General features: G+C 42.8%; 1 protein-coding gene across 1 annotated transcript in view; it reads right to left on the minus strand.

Annotated features, from left to right (window-relative positions):
* Nucleotides 1–2,553: 2,553 nt before the first annotated feature.
* The window catches only part of pdgfrb (platelet-derived growth factor receptor, beta polypeptide), a 28,615-nt gene continuing 6,241 nt past the window's right edge, over nucleotides 2,554–24,927 (minus strand). The window contains 23 exon segments of the mRNA XM_018756414.2: nucleotides 2,554–4,007; nucleotides 4,712–4,941; nucleotides 5,045–5,088; nucleotides 5,091–5,149; nucleotides 5,282–5,381; nucleotides 6,001–6,112; nucleotides 6,442–6,564; nucleotides 6,681–6,799; nucleotides 7,472–7,644; nucleotides 8,038–8,176; nucleotides 8,459–8,569; nucleotides 9,478–9,582; nucleotides 9,780–9,912; nucleotides 10,125–10,219; nucleotides 10,449–10,660; nucleotides 10,946–11,069; nucleotides 11,405–11,520; nucleotides 11,663–11,846; nucleotides 13,507–13,675; nucleotides 13,869–13,999; nucleotides 14,137–14,394; nucleotides 14,783–15,070; nucleotides 15,836–15,909. Of these exon segments, the coding sequence (XP_018611930.2) occupies nucleotides 3,863–4,007; nucleotides 4,712–4,941; nucleotides 5,045–5,088; nucleotides 5,091–5,149; nucleotides 5,282–5,381; nucleotides 6,001–6,112; nucleotides 6,442–6,564; nucleotides 6,681–6,799; nucleotides 7,472–7,644; nucleotides 8,038–8,176; nucleotides 8,459–8,569; nucleotides 9,478–9,582; nucleotides 9,780–9,912; nucleotides 10,125–10,219; nucleotides 10,449–10,660; nucleotides 10,946–11,069; nucleotides 11,405–11,520; nucleotides 11,663–11,846; nucleotides 13,507–13,675; nucleotides 13,869–13,999; nucleotides 14,137–14,394; nucleotides 14,783–15,070; nucleotides 15,836–15,908 (3,243 nt within the window). The 5' untranslated portion in view covers nucleotide 15,909 and the 3' untranslated portion in view covers nucleotides 2,554–3,862.

A 24,927-nucleotide genomic window follows, 5' to 3' on the forward strand; every position in this document is an offset into this window, starting at 1 on the left:
TGTGCCTGTGGAGACAAAAGCAGCTTTATGATTTTTTTTAAGCATTTGAGCATAATTTTGAAGGAAATTGCTTGCTTGATTAATCGATTTAACCATACAACCATCAAGTATTGTTCGATGTTTTATATAACTAAAAACAGAAACAGGAAAGGGGAATATTGCCGTCTTCTACTCTCCACCATGCTGTCAATCTGTACACAGCCATGAAAGTAGTTTATTGCCGGTATCATTTACATTTGCATTTATTCATTTAGCAGACACTTTTCTCCAAAGCGATGTACATCTCATAGAAAATACTTGTGAATTACATTGGCAGGAAAAGAGACTTAGATGCAGACATGTGATTCTTAAGTGCAGTTAGTTTGTTTCTTTCCACCATATGAACCTTGTTCATCTCTCGTGTAGCTGCACAAAACTTTATCCGAATATCCACGATTCCAAATCATCTTCCTACTAATAATTTTTTTTTGTATATATATATATATATATATATTTATATATATATATATGTAAACATTTATGTTACATTACAAGAGTAGCTGTGTAAAGATTTATCTGGGCATTTGTAGTGCATGAACATTTACACCTTACATGAATTTAAGAGATCATGTGCAAAGTGAGTCCGGAAGACATCAGTTTTAAGACGCTTTTTAAATGTGGACAGAGATTCAGCAGTTCTGAGTGAGAGGGGGAGGTCGTTCCACCACAACAGAGCTAGAACTGAGAACCTTTGCGCTTTACCTTTCATGCACGGGACCACCAAGCGGGCAGATGTGGAGGAGCGAAGCAGTCTGGTTAGGGTGTAGCAGATGATCAAGTATCAGGAGTATCATATTCTCTCATGATATGTCCATCCACCTCATCAGACTCCACAGGACTCTAAATGTTGCATTTTGAAACTTACTTGTTGCTGTGTTTGTATTCTCTTGACCACGTTTGCTGATAAAAATGGTGTCTCCTTAGTATTAAAATGTTAGGATATTATTATAATTATTTCTGTTATTAAAAAGTAAGCACCAGAAAGGACAGCAGCAGTAATGATGTAGTTATAGTAAAAATCTTTATTAAAGTCTGGCTTTTAGAATTAACATTCATAGCATACTAAGTACATACGCAATTACAATTGTAAACATTTTTAAAAGCTTTGGTACCACAGCGTATATAGACATAGTTCTAAAGAGTATGTGCTGTGCATTATGCATTCATAAATGCTAAATAGAAAACGTTTATATACATTTTCTGTTCCTGGGGTGAGAGATAATAGTTTATATGTACCGACGGTAAAGGTCATTATGCCATTGCAAAAAAAAAATGTATTGGCTCAGTTGACATTACTATGCATTTTAACTATGATAGACTAATGTATACAGTATATTTCCAATTTAAATTTATCCAACTTGATTGTCTACTGAGAAATCTTTTTCTGATTATTGTTGCAAGCAGGCTCTCATATTTGTAGAATTTACACATTATCTAAATTTATCTAAATTCAGTACACTCGTCACACAACATTGTCAGTTTTGAGGATCTGAAACTATGAGTTCATCCAGTAATCCAACAGATATATCTCATTTGTCTTGAAAAGGCGGGTTACAGTGAACTGGAAAGGTAGAGTTTTTCAGAGTTATAGTGGTGATTTTTTTCTTAAACATTAATATTATTGCTATATTTGTGCAATGCTGAAGAGGATATAATAAACATGTGACAATATGGCAATGCTATTTTTGCTGCCATGTCATTTTTGCTGTATAACTAAAATATAAAACTCATTGTATTTAAAAAAAAAAAAAAAAAAACATATATGTGAAATATTTCATTGTATGCAGAAACATAAATTGAAAATATTGCAGACTATTGGATAGAACATACTCTGTTTATCTGTTATAATGACAGCACTTTTATAAACTGACCATATAATTATGTATCTATTTTTGTGCTATATTTGTAAATTAATAATTGCAGTGATTGTAGACTAACAAATTCCCAAATGCTTAGAGAACAACAACTTCATTGATATCCCTTTTATCAAATTGGATTTCATAGCAGTTGTCTTGTGACCATCATGATGTTCTTATCACAACTTGACAAAAATAAGAAATGAGCAAAATGTAGGATGTGGGACAAGGTTAGCCAAATAAATTAAGGTGTTTGATGAAAAGCAGGGCACATTACCTCATAAGTTTAGCAAGAATGCTTTAAAAAATTAATTTTAATACCTGCATATATAAGCAATATTGTCAACATCAGCACATTTAAATTCTTCCCTTATCAAACTGACACAAAGCAAACAATTAAAACAAATGTCCATATTCATACAGTTGACTATCAGCCTATTCATATACTTGATGTCCTCAAGACTTTAATTGATTTTAAAAGTGCAAATTAGCAACACAGTTATTGCATTTGTCCTACTTTCAGTGACCAAAAAGTAAGTTAGAAATGATAAGGATCTAAAATAATTGCAGTGTAATTTTTCTCAAGGTGTGTAAAATGTGAAGACAAGATAAAGATAAATATCAGACTTTCCAAGAAAAGCATACATCCAAGCTTATACATGACAAAAAAATCCCTTTATACATTGAAGAAAAACATAAACATGTCTTTGAGTGATATTTACAATGTCAGATGTTAAATGTATTACTTGTGGCAGTGATACAGCTCTCTAGAGTCGCATGTAAAATGTTGCTTTTGGACCTACACACTGGGGATGGGGGCACGTTTGGGGTTTATAATATTGTTTAAAAGAAGCCAAGGTACCAGGCCTTTGAAACAATGAAAATGTACAATGAAACGGCAATATACTAAGCATAAAACAAAACAGGTATTGTTTTGCAGGAGAGCATTGGTGGGTTGTAAAGAGTAAGAACACAAGTGACAAATTATCGCAAATCATATATAAAATTCGGCATTTCTGGAGCTCTAAAAACAGAAATATATCAGTGACATACCTGTTCTTGTACTTCGTATGACCAACAGACACATAGACGGACAAGAAATATTATTATTATTATTATTATTATTATTATTATTATTATTGGTGTTGTTGCTGTTCAGGTATCTGTCTCTTTTAAATACCTGCTTTTACATTTAATGCTGCAGTGATGCAAAGTCAATCTTGCAAAGCAACAGGCAGATGACAGAATCATAGTTCTCTACAGAATCATTATTATTTTTGCTAAGTGTGAAGAATGTTGCTAGGGGATTCTGGTCCATTATCTTGTATATGTTTCTAAACAAAAAGAAGGGGATGTTTATTTATGTTATATCAAGTCTGTTTATCTGTGTGGTTTGGAAGGACTTAACTGAGGATTTCATTGAGAATACTTTTTATCTAGGTAACTGTTCCATGTGGTTGTAAACACTGGGGGAAGTGTGGCTCTGGGGCATCTTTGTTGCTGAAACAAAACCTAATTCTTTTCATTGTCTCTCCTCTCTTTCTGTATAATAACAATTTATTGCAAGGTTGAAGCCTTGATTAAAATCCTGAAAGTGTTATAAAGTGTTGCAACAAATGCATGCAATGCAGGGGAAATAGCATATACTATGTTTCTTCCTTTCAAAGCATAACCATGTGGTTATATTCAAAAAGTCCTTCTTGTACCTACAGGTTGACCCCCAAAAAATGCCAGCATGTGAAACATAAAAAGACCAGCTCTAGTTACACACTGAACTTTGTGAAACTTCGTAGATGTCTCAAACTAAAGGCACCTCTGTAATGAGGCTTATATGGTTACAGATCCAAAAATTACGAATATCCTAGAAGCTTTTCTGCTAATTCAGCAGAGGCACCTGGTTCGCACCAGAAGCCAGACAAGAGCAGTTCGTCTTCATTTGTTCAGGACACACACAAGCATCAGAAAGCCTACAGGAAGCTGTCTTCCACGTCCGGGGTTCCCGCAGCTTCTGCTGACTCCACGTCCTGGGTGATTGGTTCTTTTGTTTCCCCTTGAACGGTGACCGAAGATTCCAAGGCAATAGAACAAGTGTCCCCTTCTGGGTTCTGATAGCTGTCATGGTGAAAGGTAGAAACACTTCATACTGGCTGAGGGACTCAGTCCCTACTGATCCAACTCATGCTTCTTTACTGACATTTTGTATTTGAGACTAATGACAGTGCACTGGAACTTAGTTGGCATTAATTAGTATGCCCTTTTCTTATTGGCAGCTCGAAATTTCTCAAAACAATGTGGTCTGCAAAAAGTTCAGACCTCAGCAGTCAAGCCCCGAATGCACTTCTCATAAAGTCTGACCTACTAATTGTTTCCAAACCCCGTTGCTATGCAGATGTATTTCCTGTCATTGGTTTTGACTAAAGAAGGACCTTTGGCCAATAGAAAGTATACCTCTCCACAATGGATCTGCTTGTTTTTATTTTATTTTTCTTCTTCACTTTCATCATTTATTTTATACAAGAATAATGCTCTGTTAATGGGACACTAAAAATCTATGAAAAACCAATACTACAAGACTGTTCTGCTCAACTGGGCTACTTCTACATTCACAGAGAAGGAATCAACATTAGTAGGGTGCATATGAATACTGTTTTTCTGATGTCTGCCACAATGGAGAAATATAGTTCATATTTTATAAAGCATCTGGTGATTTGTTGGGCAATTCAGGATATACTTCTTGAGTCATACCCTTCCTCAGACCAGTTCAGCACATGCCTTCGTAGTCTCTGAATGACATCATTGTTACTTAGATGCTTTACCTTGAGGGGCTTTCCAAAGCTGAATCAGTTTCCTCACAGACTTCCTCTGGCTTAGGATCCGGAATGGGTATGATGTACTCATTGTAGGAAGCTATTGCCTCCTGTCCCTCTGCCTCTCTTCGGATGGCAGGCTGACTTGGTGGAAACATAGGCCCTGACAGCCTGGGCTTGGTGCGGACCACAGCAGGGTGATCACTCCTTAAGAAGTTGTCATTCACTTGGACATACCTCTGTTATAAACCCAAAGCAAGAGATAGACATCAGCATCAGAGACCAGGGTGTCACCTTCTTTCATTCTTTAGACATGCATTATGGCTGTATGAAATAAGCTACCTTTTTATAGCTGTCAGTCAACATGTTCCCCATTGTTTGGACCAAAAGGAGAACTCAGGCCTCTTCTCAAACTTCTCATCCCAACATTTCCGCATTATGTCATAGCTAGAAAACACAGCACAACGTTCATTTAGACCAACACCACAGCTTTGCTGTGCCCTGATACTGCAAAGAAAATGCAAGAAATTACTAAATGCCCGGGAGGAAAGCATCAAAGGAGAGTGGAACCAGACTCACATTTCATCTGCAGCATGAGCAGGTTTAGCCATCCTGTAGCCCCTCTTCAGAGCACTGTAGAAAAGGTCATTCATGGGCAGATCGGGATAGGGAGTTCCTCCTAAAATCAGAAGTTTATAAGGAATGAAAAAGGTCCTCCAATACTTGATAATTTTGTGCACATGTTTGATAATATTCCAAAAATTTTAATGGAGAATATGAAATAAACAGAAACAATCACTAGATTCCTTAAACAACAAATATTCCAAAACTGAATTAACCAAAATAAAGAAGGGTCGGTTTTCATACTACTTTTCCCCTAAGCTTGGATTTGTTTAAAACAAGGAAGAAATACACAATACAGCTGACGACCTCATGTTGAAGCATTCTATTACCAGAAGGCAGTTTAGGAGAAGAAATGGAACTACTAAGGCTAGTGCAAGATTGCAACATTGCACCAGCCTTAGTAGTTACATTTCTTCTCCTGAGATGCCTTCTGGTAATAGAATGCTTAGCATCAGTCAGCATGATAGGGTTTCGTGTTAGCATTTTGGCATGTTAGCAACCCTATTACTTTCAAAATGTAAAGGAAAGGTGACATGACAAAACTTGTCACAGCATGTTTGACGTACCGAAGCTGCACTAACAAACTGCGTAACAACCGAGTTAATAAAACAAAACAAAAGAAAGCCTGGTGCCTCTGTGGCTGACAAGGGACAAGAAGTTGAAGAGATACTTGCCCAGACTGAAAATCTCCCAGAGCAGGATACCGTAAGACCAGACGTCACTCAGGGTGGTATAAAGGTTGTGGAAGATGCTCTCGGGGGCCATCCATTTGAGGGGCAGGAATGTCTGAAGGAACAAAAATGCAAAGGTCAGTGCAAAATCGGGAAACCACTTCTGATTCCTGAAACACAATACCAAAAAGACTGAAACAAATGTGTGCTTTAGCCTGATTCTGTTTGAAAACCAGAATTAACATGTCCCATACTTTGAGGTTTTTGCAATGAGTAGTGTTCAGGTCCAAGGACCTAAATTCACAGCCAAATGGCTCTGCTTTTGCACACTTAAAATATTCCCTTCGTGTTAAAACTGGCAAAAATTACAGTAAGTACAATTTTTTTAAAAACCTACAGCTGGTGTAATATCTACAAATCTTCTGGAAGCCGTCACAGACTCACGCTGCCCTTGGAGATGTAATTGGAATCGTGCATGATGTCCCTGGCTAAGCCAAAATCGCAGATCTTCACCAGTTTTCCTTCGCAGATCAGAACATTTCTTGCAGCAAGGTCACGATGGACACACTGTGGACCCAGTGGGGGCAACAACAAGGAGACATCGTCACCGTCTATCTCATCTGCTTTATGGGTTTTTTTTAATTCAAGTTATATTTATTTCTCACGTGACTTGTATTGCGTACATTTTTGGATGCCAGGAACTCCATCCCTTGTGCCACTTGGTAGCTGAATCCCACTAAGTCAGTATAGCTGAGGATTGGGGAATCGTTGATGACTAGGGCTGTGTCTACTCTCTCCTGGCCTGCAACAGTACACCAAGTAGGAGGAGAGGGTTGACAATAAACAGTGATTGATGGTCCCCTTTTTGTCTTCATGGAAGAATCAATAAAACCATCATTCAGCTCCAGGAGTTTGTCTTCAGCCAGAAGCACACAGTAAGATGTCATTGTAGAGTCTTCTGCACAGAGTCTTTGCCTCAAAATGTGTCCGTACACTCTCATCCCATCTACAGCTCTTTGACCCTGAACATCTATATTCAGTCTTTTCCTCATAAACACTTTAAACATCCCTTTAAGACATCATATTCCTCATAGTTTTAGTGCATGCGTAAGAATGTCTTCAAAGAATCAAGAATGCCCAAGAATGTTCCAGATTGTCTTCACACAGTGTGCGCTGTCTGTTGTTTATTTATAGTCTTTTCCTCAAAGACCATGCTCACTGCCTTTGCTTGATAACATCTGTTTACGGTGTTTACATTGGGACATCTTTAGGTAGAAAAATAGCAGCACATGTACACAGAGGCATTATTAAGCTAAGCTTGTTCTCATGTTGTGAGAGGGTTGGGGACAGGTGGGGTACAATGGTGGTGACATATACAAAGAGGGCAGGGGGCTGTTTTACTGTGTTTTAGAAGTGACAGGGACTAATGGTCTTTAAAAGCAGGGGTCAGAGAGGTGAATATATATTACCGTACCTTGTCGCTGGTAGCCGTCCTGCTGGTACGGTGTCTCATAAACTGACGGCTCGATGTCGGCATACTTGATGTCGTCGGTCTGTTCCTGCATGGGGACGTACTCGTCGTCCTTGGTGTCGTCCTTGCTCATGTCCATGTAGCCGCCGTCGTACTCGCTGCCAAAGGACACGTAGCTAAAAAGATGGGTGAACTCGCCTGCTCATAACAATAAATACTAAACTAGCCACTTGTACTGCCAAGCTATCGACAATGACAGGATGCTTAGTCAGGTGCCCCCATCTCTTACTCAGTTTCCTGAATATTAACTTGATCGTACTTCTCGAATCTAATATTTCAGTCAAGAAGGAATCCAGAAGCACAGTCTCAGGCTGCAGCTTTTGCACAGAATCCTTTTTCATTGGCATATTAATGTGTAACACATTGATTATAAAGCTGATGGTGTGACGCAAAATGTTCTGTGGCGTGACATATTGTGCAGCAGCAGGCTGGTAAAAATAAAAGCATTCTGCAGAGGAGTGTCATTGTGGGAGGGCCCTGATGGCAGCTGTCAGTCCCCTTTCTCTCACCCTTTGCCATTGCTGCCGCACATATCTGCGTCCCTCCGGCTTTTGTCTGCGTAGTACTGCAGGAAGGTGTGCTTGTTCCGGTGCAGGTAGTCCACCAAGTCACCATAGCGGCAATACTCAGTCACCAAGTAAATTGGACCTGTTCCAATTACAGATTTATAAAAACAGTATTTTTTCATTCATGTTGTTGGACTAAGCCATACTGTGCTATTCTTCTAAAAGATCTAAACTCACTGGCTACATTCCATGTTCAGTATTTCACTGGAAAAAAAGGGTAGAAGAATGTAAATTACAGGGTTATTTATGTCATTAGGTGGATGGAAATGGAACAAGGCCTTCATAATGCTGAGTTTGAAATCTGAACAGTGTAGCAGTACAGCACCCTCCTGTAGAGTGTAGCTGCTGGAAATGCAGCTCTCACCTTGCTTGGTGCAGGCCCCCAGCAGGTTCACGATGTTGAGGTGGGGGCCCAGGTGGCTCATGATTTTCAACTCAGACATCAAGGCTTGGGTCTCACTCCTGCGTGCTGTGGCTGTGATGAGAAAGAGGTTTTGCTGACACACTGCCAAATATACTTCTTTTCCCCAACGCAATGGATGTGCTTTCTTGTCTGTCACCAATGTCAATAATAATGTAACCATCAGGGTTTGAATCTCACAAACAATGGAGTCACTATGTTATACAGTGACCCCTTGCATATGAGGAATAAATAATTCAGTCAAATTACAATAATTGAACTTTTCTGTTAATTCCCATTAACCTAGGATCAAATCACCATTATTTCTTAAGGAAAAAAGTGTAACTGAATCCCGGGCAAAAAACATGTCACTGTAGAGTAAAAATTAACCAAAATAAAAGGCATTTTTTGATTGCAAGACAATGGTTAAAACAATGTCTTCAGTAATATTTATAAGAAACTAAACATTACCGAAGCCTGTCACTTAAAAAAGGGTATTAAAGTTATGAAATAATATTATTAGCTTAATATGTGCATATTTATGCAGTTTATTTGTAAAAGTGAGTGGTGAGTTAGGCTTATGATAGTCAAAGACTGTGACTGGTTGAAATTGTCCATGTAACATGGAAGTACGAAGCATGTACAGTAGATGGTTTTGTACAGAAGCAAAGAGTCCACATGCTTTGCAGAGTGGAACACATAGTAGGCACTCAATAAAATACCAGTTTTTTCCCTGTTACCAGGATAAGCAGTTGTACTGAATAATAAGCCTGTGTTATGAAAGATTAGTGCATATAAAGGTAAGTCAAAAAGTAAAATTAAAAATCTGCAAATTGGTATACATAAAGGCCTGGAAAATAGTAAAACTAAAAATCTGCAAATTAATGCTGATGCTTTTTGACTTGTGATTAAATGGGACAAGGTTATACGCAGGAATAGTGTACTCAGGAAGCAAGGATAATGATGGAACTTTCGACACGTACACTTGAGCATCTTCACGGCGACTTTAGTGGTGGACTGACAATTGCCAAGACCATAAGCAGTTGCCTCCACAACTCTTCCGAATGCTCCAGAGCCCAGCGTACGACCTGGAAAGTAAAAGATGCAAGGCAGTAGTGGGTATGAGTATTTGTTTTCACAAAGATGGGATTATCTATATCAGACAAATTGTATTGCAGTCCTGCAAGTGTGTTTATCAAGGTCGCCAATGTAGCTAACTGGTTTTTAAAAACGGATATGTAGGTACCCAGCTGTCAAGATCTGTAGTGTACAGGTGGAGCCCTACCCAGAACAAGGCTGTCCCGGGGTATCTCCCAGACTGAGTCGTAGGGCAGCTGGATGGGGTCCACATAGATATACTCGTGGCCGTCTGAGCTGATAGACTCGATCACCTTCCACCTGATCTCGTACCGTGGCTTCTGCGGTCAATTTGGAGAAATACATGGTGACTGACATCAGATCCTATGACTTCCCACTGGGGTAAGGTAACACGCAGTATCACAGCTGTTGATGATACTGTCTCACCACAGCATAAAGTCACCAGAGCTTTTGTTCCTTGTTTTCTGCGCAGTCTTCTAAATCAAGATGTAGGAAGAAGCTGCTGAGAGAACAGGCATTTCAGAGTTCTCACCTTTCTCCACAGTGCGATCAGGATGATGATGGAGATCACGGCAATGACCACCAGGGCCAGAACAGCGGCCAGCACAGCTACCTGTGAGAATAAGGCTGTGGGAACAGGGAGGCCGTATGTTTATAATCACAGCGAGGGGAATGTGTGTGATAGTAGTCATCCATAATACCATCCACAAGTCAGGCATGCTCAGCTCTCAGATTTCATTGCTTTTCACGAAGTCAAACCACGTCCAGCAGTGTTTGTTGTTTTGAGGGCTTTCAAGTGAGATTTACAGGGTATGCAGTGAAAGAAATCACAGTTAAATTTTGGTCATTTACATACTGTTCGAAACCAATTTGATGTCCCGTGCTCTTCGGCCCATCTGGTTTTGGGCTTCACAACGGATCGACATGATCTTCTGCAGCTTCAGGAATGTCAGGACACTGTGTGTCTGGTGGATTTTGCGTGTCTCATTGTAGCTCACGTTGGTCTGAATGTTCAGGTTTTCTAGGTCTGGGTCCAGAGCCTTCCATGCGTTGGTCTGATTGTTACATCTGTGTTGAGCAGAAATACAAATTAATATCACATCTAGCTGTCACAGTGTTTGGATGAAGTGATCTCTGAACTATTTCAGCATGCTCATCTTTTTTGGTTACACACACAAAAATAAATGGAGTTCCATGAAGGTGCAGTTATTTTTGACAAAATACTTGAAAAGAAATTCCATTTTAATCACTCCAGATGTAAAACAGCGACAGAATACCAATAGCAGTGTTTTTTAAGTCGTCAAACTGCCCCCTGGTGAAGGATGTCTGCATGAACAGTAGAAAAATTCTCACTTGTGGATGCTATCACAGCTGTACCACTGTATGCTTGGGGACGGCACTCCTTCGGCTGCGCAAACCACTCCGTGGCGCTTTTCTTCCATGTGGTGGTCAGACAGCTCAACAATCTGTGGGAATACTGGAAAAAGCACCTAGTGTTAGGAGTGGATATGGCCTAGCTGATGAATGTGTTGACCATCTGCCCTTACCAAAGGATCGAGAATTGTAACTTCACAAAACTTTGCAAACCGAACAGTTAACCACAAGTGATATAAATCCAAGAAATATCTGGCCCACGTATGTGTTTTGGCTCCTGTGAATGTGAAAGATCTGTTTCTTACCAGATTCCTTCCCTGTTTTGTATTCTACATGCTACATATACAGAAGCCAGTGTATTAGCTTAAAAGAATAACGAGTGTGTATTGTGCCTTGCCCTTAGGGTATCATGTAATGCCAGTGCGCCCCTCATATTACCTTTAACCTCCAAATCGAATGCCATCTTCTTAGAGTCATCATCATTGTCCACAGATACCGTATACAGGCCCTTCTGCTCTGTGCGGACCCTCACCAGGCTTACAGTACTGACATACCTGACAGACAAGTTGAAATATTGACTTTAATTTGAGAAACCTCTTGAGAAATCTCAGCTTTAGAAAAACACTCGCCGTAGCTCTCGGTATTGTGAGAAGTCCCTGGCTAACCTCTCTTCTTTTTATAGGTGATAAGCTTTACCTGGTCTCCTGGATCTGTCTGGTTTCAACAGCAATGGTGTCTCCCGAAAGAGGCGCCCCATCCTTAGTCCAGCGCACCTGGGGCTTGGGGTAGGCATCAATCATCACCTGGAGCTGGATGTTTTCATGCAGTTGTGCTGAGACGTTTTGTCCAAGCTCAGATTTGACTGTCACGTAGCCTCGCTCTGTGACAAGGAAGTCTGCTTCAGTGACTTTTAGATGGGGCTCAGTCTATTGCCTTTAACTGCTAGACTACAGCTAAAGGCAGTCTGGTCTTATCCTTGTACATGCCACTTAGCTGACATATATCACCAGCATTGGAGGAAAAAGAAACTGAAAAATATCGCTATAAGTTTAGATTTGAGTTCTCTTCGAAACACGCTTATCAAAGTTAAAAAAAGGTGAAGAGGGAAAAAAAGAGAGCAAGAAAGTGGAGTAGAGGAAGAAAAGGAAGGCCAGTTGGTAGTGTAGTGGTTAGCGCTACTGCCTTTGCACTCAATGGTCAGAGGTTCAATTCTCCCTTCTGGCTGTAGAGCCCCTTGAGCAAGGTACTTAATCTAAATTGCTCTGGTAAAAAGTATCCAGGTCCATAAATGGGTAAATAATTGTAAGTAGCTTAATGCTGCAAGTCACTTTGGAGAAAAGCATCAGCTAAATCAGTGCAAGTAATGGGAAGGTCCTAACAGAAAAATGTAGACCCACATATTGTTCTGTGTTGCACCATGGTCTCCTGAAGAAATCACATTTTGTTTCACTGTATACAAGCTATACAGAGGAATGACAGTAAAAATCACTTGAAAGTTAAAATGACCTGCCATCGCATGGGTGGGCTCAATGAGTGCAGCTCTTTCAACACTAAAGACATAAATGGAGGGCAGAAGTTTCTGCAGACACTCTAGGTGCTTGGCAAGAGTCAATATTGATACATGTACTGCAGTGACAACATGCACTGATGATGATGTCTGAACCGCTTGTCCCATTTGGGGTCTCGGGGAGCTGGAGCCTAACCCAACAACACAGGGCGTAAGGCTGGAGGGGGAGGGGACACACCCAGGACGGGACGCCAATCCGTCGCAAGGCACCCCATGCGGGACTCAAACCCCAGACCCACCAGAGAGCAGGACCTGGTCCAACCCACCACGCCCCCCTTGATGATGAATTGCTCCTTTTAAATTTTCTGTTATTATTAAACACTATTAAATTTGCTATGTAAAGTTATTCTGGGGGGCCGAGGTACAGTCAGAAGTAATGAGGTTCACTGCTCAAAGAAATTTTACCAAGTGTTATACGTAATTCTGCCTCCAGGGGGAGATGATAGAGAAGAAATCAACTCTGGAAAGGTGATGCCAAGGTTGGGGGATGAAACACCCTGCTAGCTAGAGCGGCACTGCAACAGTGCCTCAGTCCCACAAACTCCGCATGCTAACCTGGACTCAGGGCTGCTCACAGAAGCCCTCTCCATTCTGCTGCTCTCGGCTGTGTTCACGGCTTGCTGGGGTAGCGCAGCGCACGCCAGAATAACAACAAGGCTTCTCGCTTAACACCCCAGTCAGGTCCGCTCGTTTACATTTCTGGCAGTCTGAGCCGAGGCCGAGCCAGACACCCCAGCGCACATGCCTTTCTGTGTTGAAGGGACACTATTGTGCTCTGTTCGCACCGCTGCTTTACACTTGGAAATTTAATTTGGAAATTCCTCGTACTGGGATAAGGTGAGCGTTCAGAGACATTCAGGTATGCCGATTTCCTCAGAAAACGAAATGCCGAGTTCGTATTTGTCCGTCAGCATAGTTGTTTTTCAGCAGCAGCTACCGCCAGCGAGACAGTTGTCGGATTCGGCTGACTTACCCAGCACAGTGATGTTGATGCTGTCGCTGGCTGTGGTTCCCTGGACTCCCTCGTGTGCGTTGCACGTGTACTCCCCCGAGTGGTTCTGGGTGACTTCAGATATGTTGAGGAAGGACCGTATGCTCGTTGCAGAGAGCAAGTCTGTCAGCTGCTCGATCACCAGTCCGTCCTGAACAAAGGGCAACAGATTCAGCTTCAGTGGATTTAACTTTCAGGACCGCTGGCCAGGGTGTGGAACAGTAAGCTTGACATGCTCTATGAGTCCGAGTACCAACAGATAGCTGGACAGTATGGTCGTGTTGTCTTCAGTATAAGTTGTTTGCAGCTCACTTGGATGCATCAAGAGCAGTCTTCCTGCTCACCTCCTTGTGTGGGTAGTCCCAGGTAAAGTACACAATTTCTACTCCATGCACAGTGCAGTTCACGGTGAGGGGCTCTCCTTGTTTCAACACCGTCCTCGAGGTGTTGATAAAGGGCTCGATAAAATCCGGTACTGACGATTGTCAGAGAGGGGAGGGAAAAGGAGTTAGCATGTGTAACAAAACAACCCTCAACACATCAGCATCATGAGTTTCTATTTTCATAATTATTCTACATGTCGGTACTAGGTTGTAGAACTGTCTGGCTCACCCACGATACTGAAGACGTAAAATGACTGGGATGTTTTCTCCACGCCGTCGAGTACTCCCTTGCAGACGTATGTACGGTCTTCTAGGGTAGTGCTGAATCCCTCAGTGGGGCTGTATTTTCCAGGCAATGCTGTGTTGTTGGACTTTTCATACAAGCTCACACTGATCTTGGGGTTGGTGACCATGCAAGGAATGGTCCCCACTTCACTGGTCTTGGTCACCATATAATGTTCTACGTTAATGAACCAAACCTCAGGATCTGTAAAAGGACATGCATTAAAGCTTTTACAATTCTTTTTAAAATCTTTTGGGAAATTTGAAAAACACACATGCCACTCTTCAGTTTTGTCAGGTGCTAAGGTACTGGCTTTTTCTAAGCAAGAAGATGTACATTATTCTTAAAAACAAGTTTCAAATTGTAGGTGAGAGGCCAGTACGGTTGCTACTGATATTCACATGATGTTTAGATTTCCTCACATAGCAAATGTATGCAATTCCTGTCATCTAAAGAGAGAGCTTACAAGCACGGATGTTCACCTATGTACCCCATCCGTGTGCATGCTCTCATGATATCATTGTTACCAAAGAGACAGAAGACACTGCTGGCTCACTGGGAAAGGCCAGTTGTCTACCAACCCTGATCTCACCTGGCACAAAAATGGAAACCTCCTTGGATTCACCCAAGGCAGGCTCACTGCACATATACACTCCAGTCTGGTTCCACATTACATTCTGGAGTGTGATTGTGCTGCTTATTGTGCCATTCTGAATCCACTGGGGGTTCTGGTCTTCCCGTATAAGAAGCCTTTGCATCCAGACTACTTCACTTGAGCCAGAGCAAGTGATGGAAATGGAAGAGTTGGCATCCAGAATCAGCTCTGTGTTGCTTGGGGAGATCTCAAGACTTTTGCCAACGGGGAAGAAGTGAAAGAACACTGCAACACAAATAATGACCACTTTAATGAGACATAGCATGCACAGGATGGACTAGATCACACTGGCCAGAAAAACAGGCCGAGCTGGGGAAAAGCCTGTAGAGGGGGTTTTGCAGAGAACTTTTCAAGGGGGACCTCAGTGATTCCAGATAACCAGTTGGGGAGGAGAGAGGGAAACTAATAGCTTCAGATGACCTGTTGGGCTGACTTAGGTGGAAATTATCTACTGATGGTGCAGGGGCACCCATTAGGTCCAAGATAACCAGTGAAATTGAGGGAGGGGGGTTCATTAGGATTGATAACATGTTAAAGATGGGAGAAGGGACTTATGAGGAGTAGATGACTTGTCAATGTGGGCTGAGTCTAGGGGGGCACCTTATTAAACTGGTAATATAACCATGGTGTAATTCTTCATTTGATTCTGGCAAATATAATATGTCCGAAAATGGAAAATACTGGCTTTTATGGAACGGGGGCATCTTGGCAATACATGTGCTTGTTAAAGAGGAAGGAGCTTCTAAGAAATTAAAGGTGGAATGGCATCCTATAGAGCGTGTGTCAAGGTGATTTGCACAAAAAGCAGTCTTCATGTAAGTGGCAGTCTTTAAGGTTGCAGCAGAATCAGGGGAATGCTTGGCCGGTAATGCTTTTGGGTATATCGATACTTCAGTTGACCCATTCATCAGATTCCAGTCTCTTATAAAAAGATTAGTTTCACCGGATTACTGGACGCACTGGCCACACTGTATGGTCGTGATGTCTCACCTGTAAGGAAAGCCACCACAGGAAACATTCTTCTTTCATGGATCCTCATGATAATTGTGGTCAACGGTATCATTCTGCAGACACACCGGAAAACAACATGTTAACTTAAGCTGCAGCTCAGTCACAATGTCACGACCACGCACGCACCTCAGCCAGCAGCACCTGACTCCGACCACGTTTGCACTTCAGATTGAACCACGCTTGTTTTCGAATGAGAATATTGCCTTGTCCTAAGTATCTTTATAATAAACGATCACGCAATTGTGTCCACACCTGGATCTGCAGTCTGCTCTGTGCGCCACACAACAGTTAAGTTTTCTCGCCTCACACCTTTAAGTGCAACATGAGCTTTCAGTTTTTAAGCTCCCATGAATCGGCTAGCCCTCATTTATAGGAGCATTTTGCAGGTTAGTTGAGGCATTTACACAGATCAGCTTACAAGGAAGAGTTTACTGGGCCAATTCAGGTTAAATGCTGCAGCTTTGTGAAAGGTACATCAGCAGGTTTCAACTTGTATGTTTAAATTTTTACTTTCTCTTTTGAAGATTATATATTTATATTTATATTTATTTGTGTGAGGCATTTAACTTATAATGATTTACCTATTCTCATAGCTGGGTGATTTTTACTGGAGAAATACAGGGTAGGTACATTTTTCAAGAATACTACGACAAGAGCAGGTATTCAAACCCAGGTTCTTTCAATTGCAAGATGACGCTACTAATCACTACATTAACTGTTTTTTTAAGAAAAGCATTGCAGAACTTTATTTGCCTCTACTTTGGACAGAGAAGGTGCACTTGGTCTCAAATATGGAAATGTAATGGGAAAATTCATGGCAGTCCTGTATCGGTACTGGCCGCATTACCTTACATAAGCCAACATGTGGAGCCAATGTGGACTGACATAAAAAGTGCTCTTTTGTTCCAGAGTCAACAGAGAAATAAAAAAGGAAGAAAAAAGAACTAACACCCTCCCCTTTCTGTCCCTCTGTCCCACACACACATCCCTTAAGAAAAATGCTGGTCAACAGAAAACAGTGTAATAAAAGGCACATTGCTTTGTCCTGTTACATTTGTTCCTCTGTGGTCAGAATAACAAAAGGATGGTGAAAAACAGATGAAAAAGCTGATGGGAAAGAAAAACAATGTGCTGTCAAGAAAAAGAGGCCCTTTTGTGGCAAATGTGTGTTTCTGACAAAGACGCAAGACGACCAACTCCTCTTTGCTGTGCCTTCAGGTATTTCCCGGCTGCTTCAGCAAACGGGAAGTGAGGGCTCTGATTTTTCTGGGTAAGGACATACGGCGGGCAGATGGCTGACGGGAACAGCAACACGGCTGTATGAAATCTGTCAGAGATCGGCAACGTTAACCCAAGTTTGGCAGTTAAAGTGATAAGCGGAAAAATCCCACTGCCTGGTCATTCCCGCTACCGCAGCCTGGCGGTTTGTCTCATCCCCCGGGCCTGCGCTCCAGATGGTCAATGCTCCCTGGGGACTGGCAGGGGACAGTACAAAAACGGGCTCTTCATTTTTATCTCCGACGCGTTCCGAACACAAGCCGCCATTTCTCTCATGGCTCACATCATGTCTGCTCTTTATTGTACACAATCCCCTGTGTCAAACACTACATTCGTCTTGTATGATCCCCACCCTCAGCTCCTTGGGGGAGGAGGAGAATCATACATTTGCAATACATGTACAATATTTCATCACCTTCTCATTACTTCCAATGCTGAACATTATTTATGGGATAGTTTAAGCCCTCGCTATGTGTCAAAAGCGACAGCTGTGAGGCGAGATTCATAGGAAACAAGGAGGCATTTGCGTCTTGACAGCAACCACAGAAACATAGCCTTTATCTAACAGTGGGCCTCATTCTTCTGCTCCCGTCAGGCCAAGGGGAGCACATGTTGGCACTGAAGTGATCACTTTAAGTGTGTGTGGTTGGATGGACTGATGGGTAATCGTAGGGTTTCTCTTCAACAGCTGGCGACCATGGCCATCCATGAAGGGAGGACAAGGCAATCAAGAGTGAAAAAAAAAACACTACAGACCCACTTATCCACTCATTGTGACAAAGGCAATACTGTTCTCCAGAAACCCCACTCCCAACCAGGACATGTTAGAGACTGGAAGTGTGTGTCTGAGTAAACACAGCGTCATGCACTGTGGGAGTAGCTATTGAGTGGGGGGCTTGGGGAGCGTTCATTGGGAAGTGGACTCCAGGAGGGCTCTGGAAACAATTAAACACAAGCTGTAGGACTGCGGGCTCAGATGAAGTGGGAAGAAGAACGATGGGGGGTTTGGGTGTAAGAGGAAAATCAGGGGGGTTATTCTGCTAAGGCTGCTGACGGGAAACAGTGCGGAGGCGACGGAGGCTGACTGCGTGACATCGTGTTAATAACACTGAGCCCTTGGGGAAAGCAAGCTCTCGTGGGGGGGCGGTTAAAGGTCGCACCCTCTGTTGCCCTTCCTCATCTCAGCTTTGCTCTTGGCTCATGATGCTAAAATTCAGCAATTCCATCCCTTGCCACTGTCAGCCTTTGGCTGGGATTCCCTTACCAACCCAGAGGAACCACCAGCGTAAACTACAGGCTTTTCCCTGGGGGTGACCAGGCTGCCCGCTCGCTTGTGAAAACAAACCAATGCAAGCGGTGCTCAGGCGACAGGGTGCTCAGCCACTAAACTGGTGCCTGGCGCTTTGCCGTAGTGGTAAAATTGCCACTGGCCACACAACTCATTGCATTTCAAAGGCTAAATGGTTCAACTCCATCTGACAGCTTCTCTTAGGGGAATAAAAAAGGATATAAAGGATATGAAGTGGTCTGAAAGCATCTGCCACCCAATCACTAGTCACAATGCATTTTATACTCTTGTTTTGTCTCAGTCACACTCTGCCCCCTCATTCTTAAGTTTACACTTCCTGTTCTCAGAATTCACATCTGCATTTTTTCCCATGGAGGGGTTTTGGCCCTGGAGGTCAGGTCCTTCCAGAGGGACATGCTGATGCTCATAACGCTGGATAGATGAAGCGGGTGTCTCGTTGAAGGTCGGCTGGGAAGCAGTGTGTCAAAGCTGTCAATGTGCATTGCTGCAGCGTCATTGACACGATGACTTTCAACTATTACGACCAGATGGAATGGATGGCATTGCCTCCTGCTGTGACAAGTCAGAAGATCATAGCCAAGAAAACAACAACTGCTGCGGAAAACCCCGGAATTGAGAAGTTTGAGTCACTCGAAAGCTCTCCTCTTAGATTTTGTTTATGCAGACTTTCGGGAGAAAAGAGGAAAGGGAAAAATTATGCTCCTTTAGCATAATTTTAGAGGTTGGGGTGTAAGTGCCAAGCAGATGGTTATTCGCTTAGAAAGAGGGCCATTCAGCAAAAACAGCTTTATGAAGAGAAGGGGGGCAAGGCAGGACTCTGAAAGGTTTTTAGAGTGAAACGCTGTGTTAAGATGGCATCGTAACGCAATGATTCACTTCAATTTATTTTGAAACAGAACCCTTCCCAAGTTGTCTTAGCGTGCGCATCATATACGTGCCCAGGAAATAGTCAGCCAAGTAGGATAACAACACATGGCATCAGAGGATGAATGACACACATGATCTGAAGATCATAGAGAATATTGGTGGTGTTCGTAGCTCAGGATGATGGTTGAGGTATTCAGTTGTGTGAAGAATCACTCGTGCTCAAGGTCACATGAGACAACCAATCGCGTCGAAGCATCAGGCAATCCCACCCATCAAACTACATGTAAAGGAGGAAGAATCCGACACAAACCACACAACTTTCGCACTGATGATGTTACCTCGACTGGTGATGAAACGTTTGCAACCTAAATGCCAAGCTCGGCGAACAACCGAACACCTCAACACACATGATCGCGGGAGTGGAAAAACACAGGCAGAAGGTAGTTTAATGGTTAGGGTTGCAGCCTGTGGACTTGGTTGTCACAGACTGAAATCCCACCTTCTTCTCTAGTGCCCTTGATAACGGTACTTATTGCTCAATAAATGTTACCAAGCTGTATGAAGTGGGAAATAACTGCAATTTGAATGTTGCTTTGAAGAAAAGTGCCAGCCCAATAAATAAGTGAAAGGTGAGGTCTTTTAACTGGCACTGTTGAAAGACCTGTGAGCAAGGTACTTAATGGCAGTTGGTCGAGCAATTTTTGAAGGGTTAACTGGACCAGAAAAGCTGCAAGGCAACTGAAACAGTTGGCTGGGATGCAAAAAGATGAGAGCTGAAAGACAGAACAGGCTGACTGAACGAAAGGGCTCGACCGCTGCAAAATCATTGACAAGATCAGCACAGGCTCCCTCCTACGCTTCGTGCCGCTGTGACCGCTGCCGAGGGAAGCTGGCAGCATTTCAGCACACTTAAAGTCCAAGCATAATAACAGCAAGCGATACCACTGGAAGCCCGGGGGATTAAACAGAAAGACATTTTGCTCTTCAGCCATAACATAGACACAAAGCAAAATATTGCGGTAAAGTTAAAAGCGGGCACGTTCTGAAAGTTTATCAGTAAGAAGCTCGGAATAATTTTTCCCCACTAAAAGGTTTTTACACTTATCGCACTACTTGTAATGCATCAATGGACTAAAAAGCATTTCAATAAAGATGTTCAAAAAAGTACTAGCCTTATGTTACAGTGTTTCAACAGCGAATCCCCAGAGAAACAGTTTGCCGCAAGTTTTTTTAATGTCATGGATTCATGTTTAATACTGTAAAAATATAATAAATCCATTGTCCTCGCATGACACGAACTTGATGATCTCTGAAAAAATTTGGAAAAAATAAATTACTGCAATATTTCCACCAATATTACTCGACTAAGTCTTCCTGGCTCTATGAGAAGTAATTAGAGCAAGCACCGAAAGCAGCGAAAAGCACCAGTTAATCTGTTCTAGGACCTCAGGATTCTGGGGTCTTATGAGCGGCGGTGAGGTTGCGATCTCAACATACACATGAGGTGGATGAGGGGTTCTGGGGGAAAGCGAGTGTGTGTGAAAATTCCCAGGGTCGGCCTGGGAACAAGCTGCCTCGGGGGTCCTTAGCAGCCGCTTCCGACGCTTCTTTCCCACCCGAACCTCTGCAAGTGTCACCTTTTGACATGAAACACTGCCAAAATGATGTTTATTTAATCTAATCCTGGCGGGAGCATGCAGCCCACGCACACCCAAAGGAAACAAATCTATATACATACCCACACATATATATATGTACACAGATGTTTATGGTTGTTGTTTCAGTGTAACATCTGGTAATGATGCTTTGGAGATCAGTGGGAACCAGGCTAAGCTGCCCTTGATTGTGTGTACAGTGACACGTCCCTCAGGGGCATCGCCGAGCCTTGGGAGAGGAAAAAAGGCGTAAAACCACGAAAAAAGAGCAATAGTGGACTGGTTTCCTGATCCCCTCTGCTTACAGCTGTGACTTTCTGGACCGGGAAGCTGGAGGCCAAAGGGTGTGTGTGTCAACAAATGACAGTGTAGACGGCACCCGCTCGCCCACCACCATGGTCACCTTTCCCAAGAAGCCCCACAGAGGTCCATATTTGAGTGGTCACAAATCAGTCCTTAGTTTATTCCACAATGCATTTACATTGGGGGGGGGGGGGGGTGCAGTGGCGCAGTTGGTTGGACCAGGTCCTGCTCTCCAGTGGGTCTGGGGTTCGAGTCCCGCTTGGGGTGCCTTGCGGCGGACTGGCGTCCTGTCCTGGGTGTGTCCCCTCCCCCTCTGGCCTTACGCCCTGAGTTGCCGGGTTAGGCTCCGGTTCCCCGTGACCCCGTATGGGACAAGCGGTTCAGAAAATGTGTGAGTGTGTGTGCATTTACATTTATTTATTTAGCAGATGCTTTTCTCCAAAACGACTTCCAATGAACTCTATGTAGTGTTATCAGTCCACAGACCTTATTCACCAAGGTGACTTACACTGCTAGATACACTACTTACAATAGCATTAGAAAGTCCTTGGTTTGTAGCTGTAGTAACTTTTCAGAGAAACGTGTCACTTCCCCCTTCTTAAAATCAAAACTCTACTTAGATGCTTATATAATTGCTGTCAGCAAGTTGGGTTTGATGGTTGGTGTTAAAATAAAAGGGGTCACAGTAAGATCAACCTGGGAATTGCAGGGAAAGAATAATATCACTTTTGGAGCTTTAAGCCCTGTAAACTCACTCAGTCTGCAGTTTGCCCCATTTATAGATACTGACTACGTTTGCCTTGGACGCCATCCCTCAGTAGTGGGTATTTGGAGTGGTCTGTGGGAAAGCGAAGACCCTGTGTTCCAGTTAAAATAAACCGCTGCTCTATGTTATCTGCGGTTCATCCCCTGGGAGAGGCATCCTCAGTTTTTGTGGGACCAGCGATGACGTTTTTGTAATAAAAAAGTAAACACCCCTCCGTTAGTGACCCGCGTCCTCGGAGCGAGAGCCACAGCCGTTGTAATGAACCCTGAAAAACCCACTCTGGGGTCCCTCACTTTGAAAACAAGAGACACTGTGTTCCTGCCGTCCTGCAGCGCTGAGCAGTGCGACACGCAGCGAGGATCCGAGGTGTCTCTCAAACATCAGAACTTTATGACACGATTCCCACGTCTCCGCCATGGGCTGACCAACTCTGGTGTTGCTGAGGATCCACAATGGTCCCTTAGCCTTACTGATGCTTTTAGAGCTTAACCAGTGCATAAATACACAGCCAGAACTAACAGTGTCCAGTGATTTCAGAACACTATACATATTTGAGATTATTACATTATTAAAAGTTAATAGTGAAATTAAAGAAATAAAATCCAATTTTTTTCCTTCTTTTGAAGGATATGTTGTTAAGTATGATTTTAGAACACTATGCAGGTTTGAGAAGTGTTGAATTTTAATTAAGGTTTTTTGAATTGCTAGTGCAAAGATGTTTGCAGTTATTCAGCACAAGTGCAGTGGTTTGAGATGCTGCCTCTGGGTGTGAAGGTTGTGGCTTCGCATCTCATCTTTTGCCAGAGTACCCTTGAGCACGGTACTTCTCCTAAATTGCTTGCTGAAAAATTACCGAGCTCTATAAATTAACTCATAATTATGGGTATCTTAACATTGCTAGGGGGCCACGGTGGTGCAGGCAGCTTGGCAGGGGCCTGCTCTGTGGTGGATCTGGGGTTCGAACCCTGTTTGGGGTGCCTTGCGACAGACTGGCGTCCCATCCGGGGTATGTCGTCCCCCCAAGCCTAGCCGGGATAGGCCCCTGTTCATCCCGACTCCGCTCGGGACAAGCGGTTATAGACATTGTGTTTGTGTTAACATTGCGAGTTGATTTTGAGAAATGCCACAGCTAGATAAATGTAAATTGGGAAAAAAGAAACACGTTTCTCTTTGAAAGAAATACACACACACACACATTTTCAGAACCGCTTGTCCCTTACGGGGTCACGGGGAACCGGAGCCTACCCGGCAACACAGGGCGTAAGGCCGGAGGGGGAAGGGGACACACCCAGGACGGGACGCCAGTCCGCCGCAAGGCACCCCAAGCAGGACTTGAACCCCAGACCCACCGGAGAGCAGGACTGCGGTCCAACCCACTGCGCCACCGCACCCCCTACTTGAAAGAAATATTCAGATAAAACATTGTATTTCTGTACAACCAGTCTGAAGCTCAGTGTAATCACATGGACAGTAATCTGTTCTGGTAATGAAATGGAAATTACAGGTGGTCCCCGATTTACGATGGGGTTACATTCTGCAAAACCCATCGTAAGTCGAAAATGCATCTAATACACCTAATACACACCTCTACATGGCAGACTGGGAGATGCGGATCGCTGTTGCTGCCCAGCATCGCGAGAGAGTATCTCACCGGATATTGCTTGCCCGGGAAAAAAAAATAAAATTCAAAGCACCATTTCTATTGAATTTTTATTGCCAGCTCAACATTGTAAAGTCGAAAAAATCTTAAGTTGAACCATTGTAAGTCGGGGACCACCTGTACTCGCATGTTTTACAAATGATACTTTTCTCTCATTGCAAGAAATATAGCCAAGAACCCTAAAACTCCCCAAAAGTGGGAATTACTTCACCAGGCAGAGTTGGACATTTTCATATTGTTCAAGACTGGTGATGAACTGAACTGTTCACTAAATGGACATCTGAATATGAATGGTGATGAGGGTCTTATTGATATCTATGGAGAATTCCACTTCTCAACCAGAGATTTTTCTTCTTATTCTAACCTACTAGGATTTTCTTATTCTACTGATATTCAAAGACCATGTCCCCATTGTGCTCTTAGATCGTGATCCAGTGCTTCTCGAACTCGAGACCTTCAAATGACACCTCCAAGGAGAAAACAGCAGGGTTTAACTCTTCTCTTTTTTTGAATAATGACATATCCCATTTGAATGCTCACAAAAGATTATCTCTGTACTGACAAAAAGATCAGGTTTGCCCATTTCTGCAGCTGCCAAGGGTCCCTTAGGTGGTCATAGAAAGACACTGAGGACCTCATGGAAGAACCAAGGCAGTTTGAGCGAAACAACAGGATGGAGTTGTAATGCAGACAGAGATGACAGGTGAGGACAGACTGAGTGTCCTCTGTCCTGCTCTTGGATTAGAGGTGTACGCTGGTCTCCCAGACAGAGAGCAGCTTCCGACCCGGTCAAAGCCTTCTCATTATTGCCGTGTTTGTGGGCCATAAACATTTGCTGTTGCTTGAATGTGTGTGTTGCTAGAGGAAAGGCATCAGACATGTGGGCAGTTGTGGTTTGTCTTCATTGAGATAAAGTAGGAAAAGCTTTTCATTTGCTAATATGACTTTGGGTTGGCGGAGTCTCAACTATGGGCTACAACTGACATGATCCAGACTGCAAAAGATGAGCAATAAAAATTAAGGCCTCTCCTAGTCATGTAGGCATCAACATCACATTTCTTTTTTAAAAAGGCCATTTTCCCCGTAACAAAACTGCAGACAAATACTCGAGCAGTGTGTCACTGCACACACACCCTAGAAGACAGCTATTACACAGTACATAAACAGAAACAGTTTATGGCTTTAGGCTGATATGGAAAACCATATCGAGATAAACCATGCATTTATAAAACA

The sequence above is a fragment of the Scleropages formosus genome, chromosome 13 (assembly GCF_900964775.1).
Source record: "Scleropages formosus chromosome 13, fSclFor1.1, whole genome shotgun sequence".
NCBI classification, from domain to species: Eukaryota; Metazoa; Chordata; class Actinopteri; order Osteoglossiformes; family Osteoglossidae; genus Scleropages; species Scleropages formosus.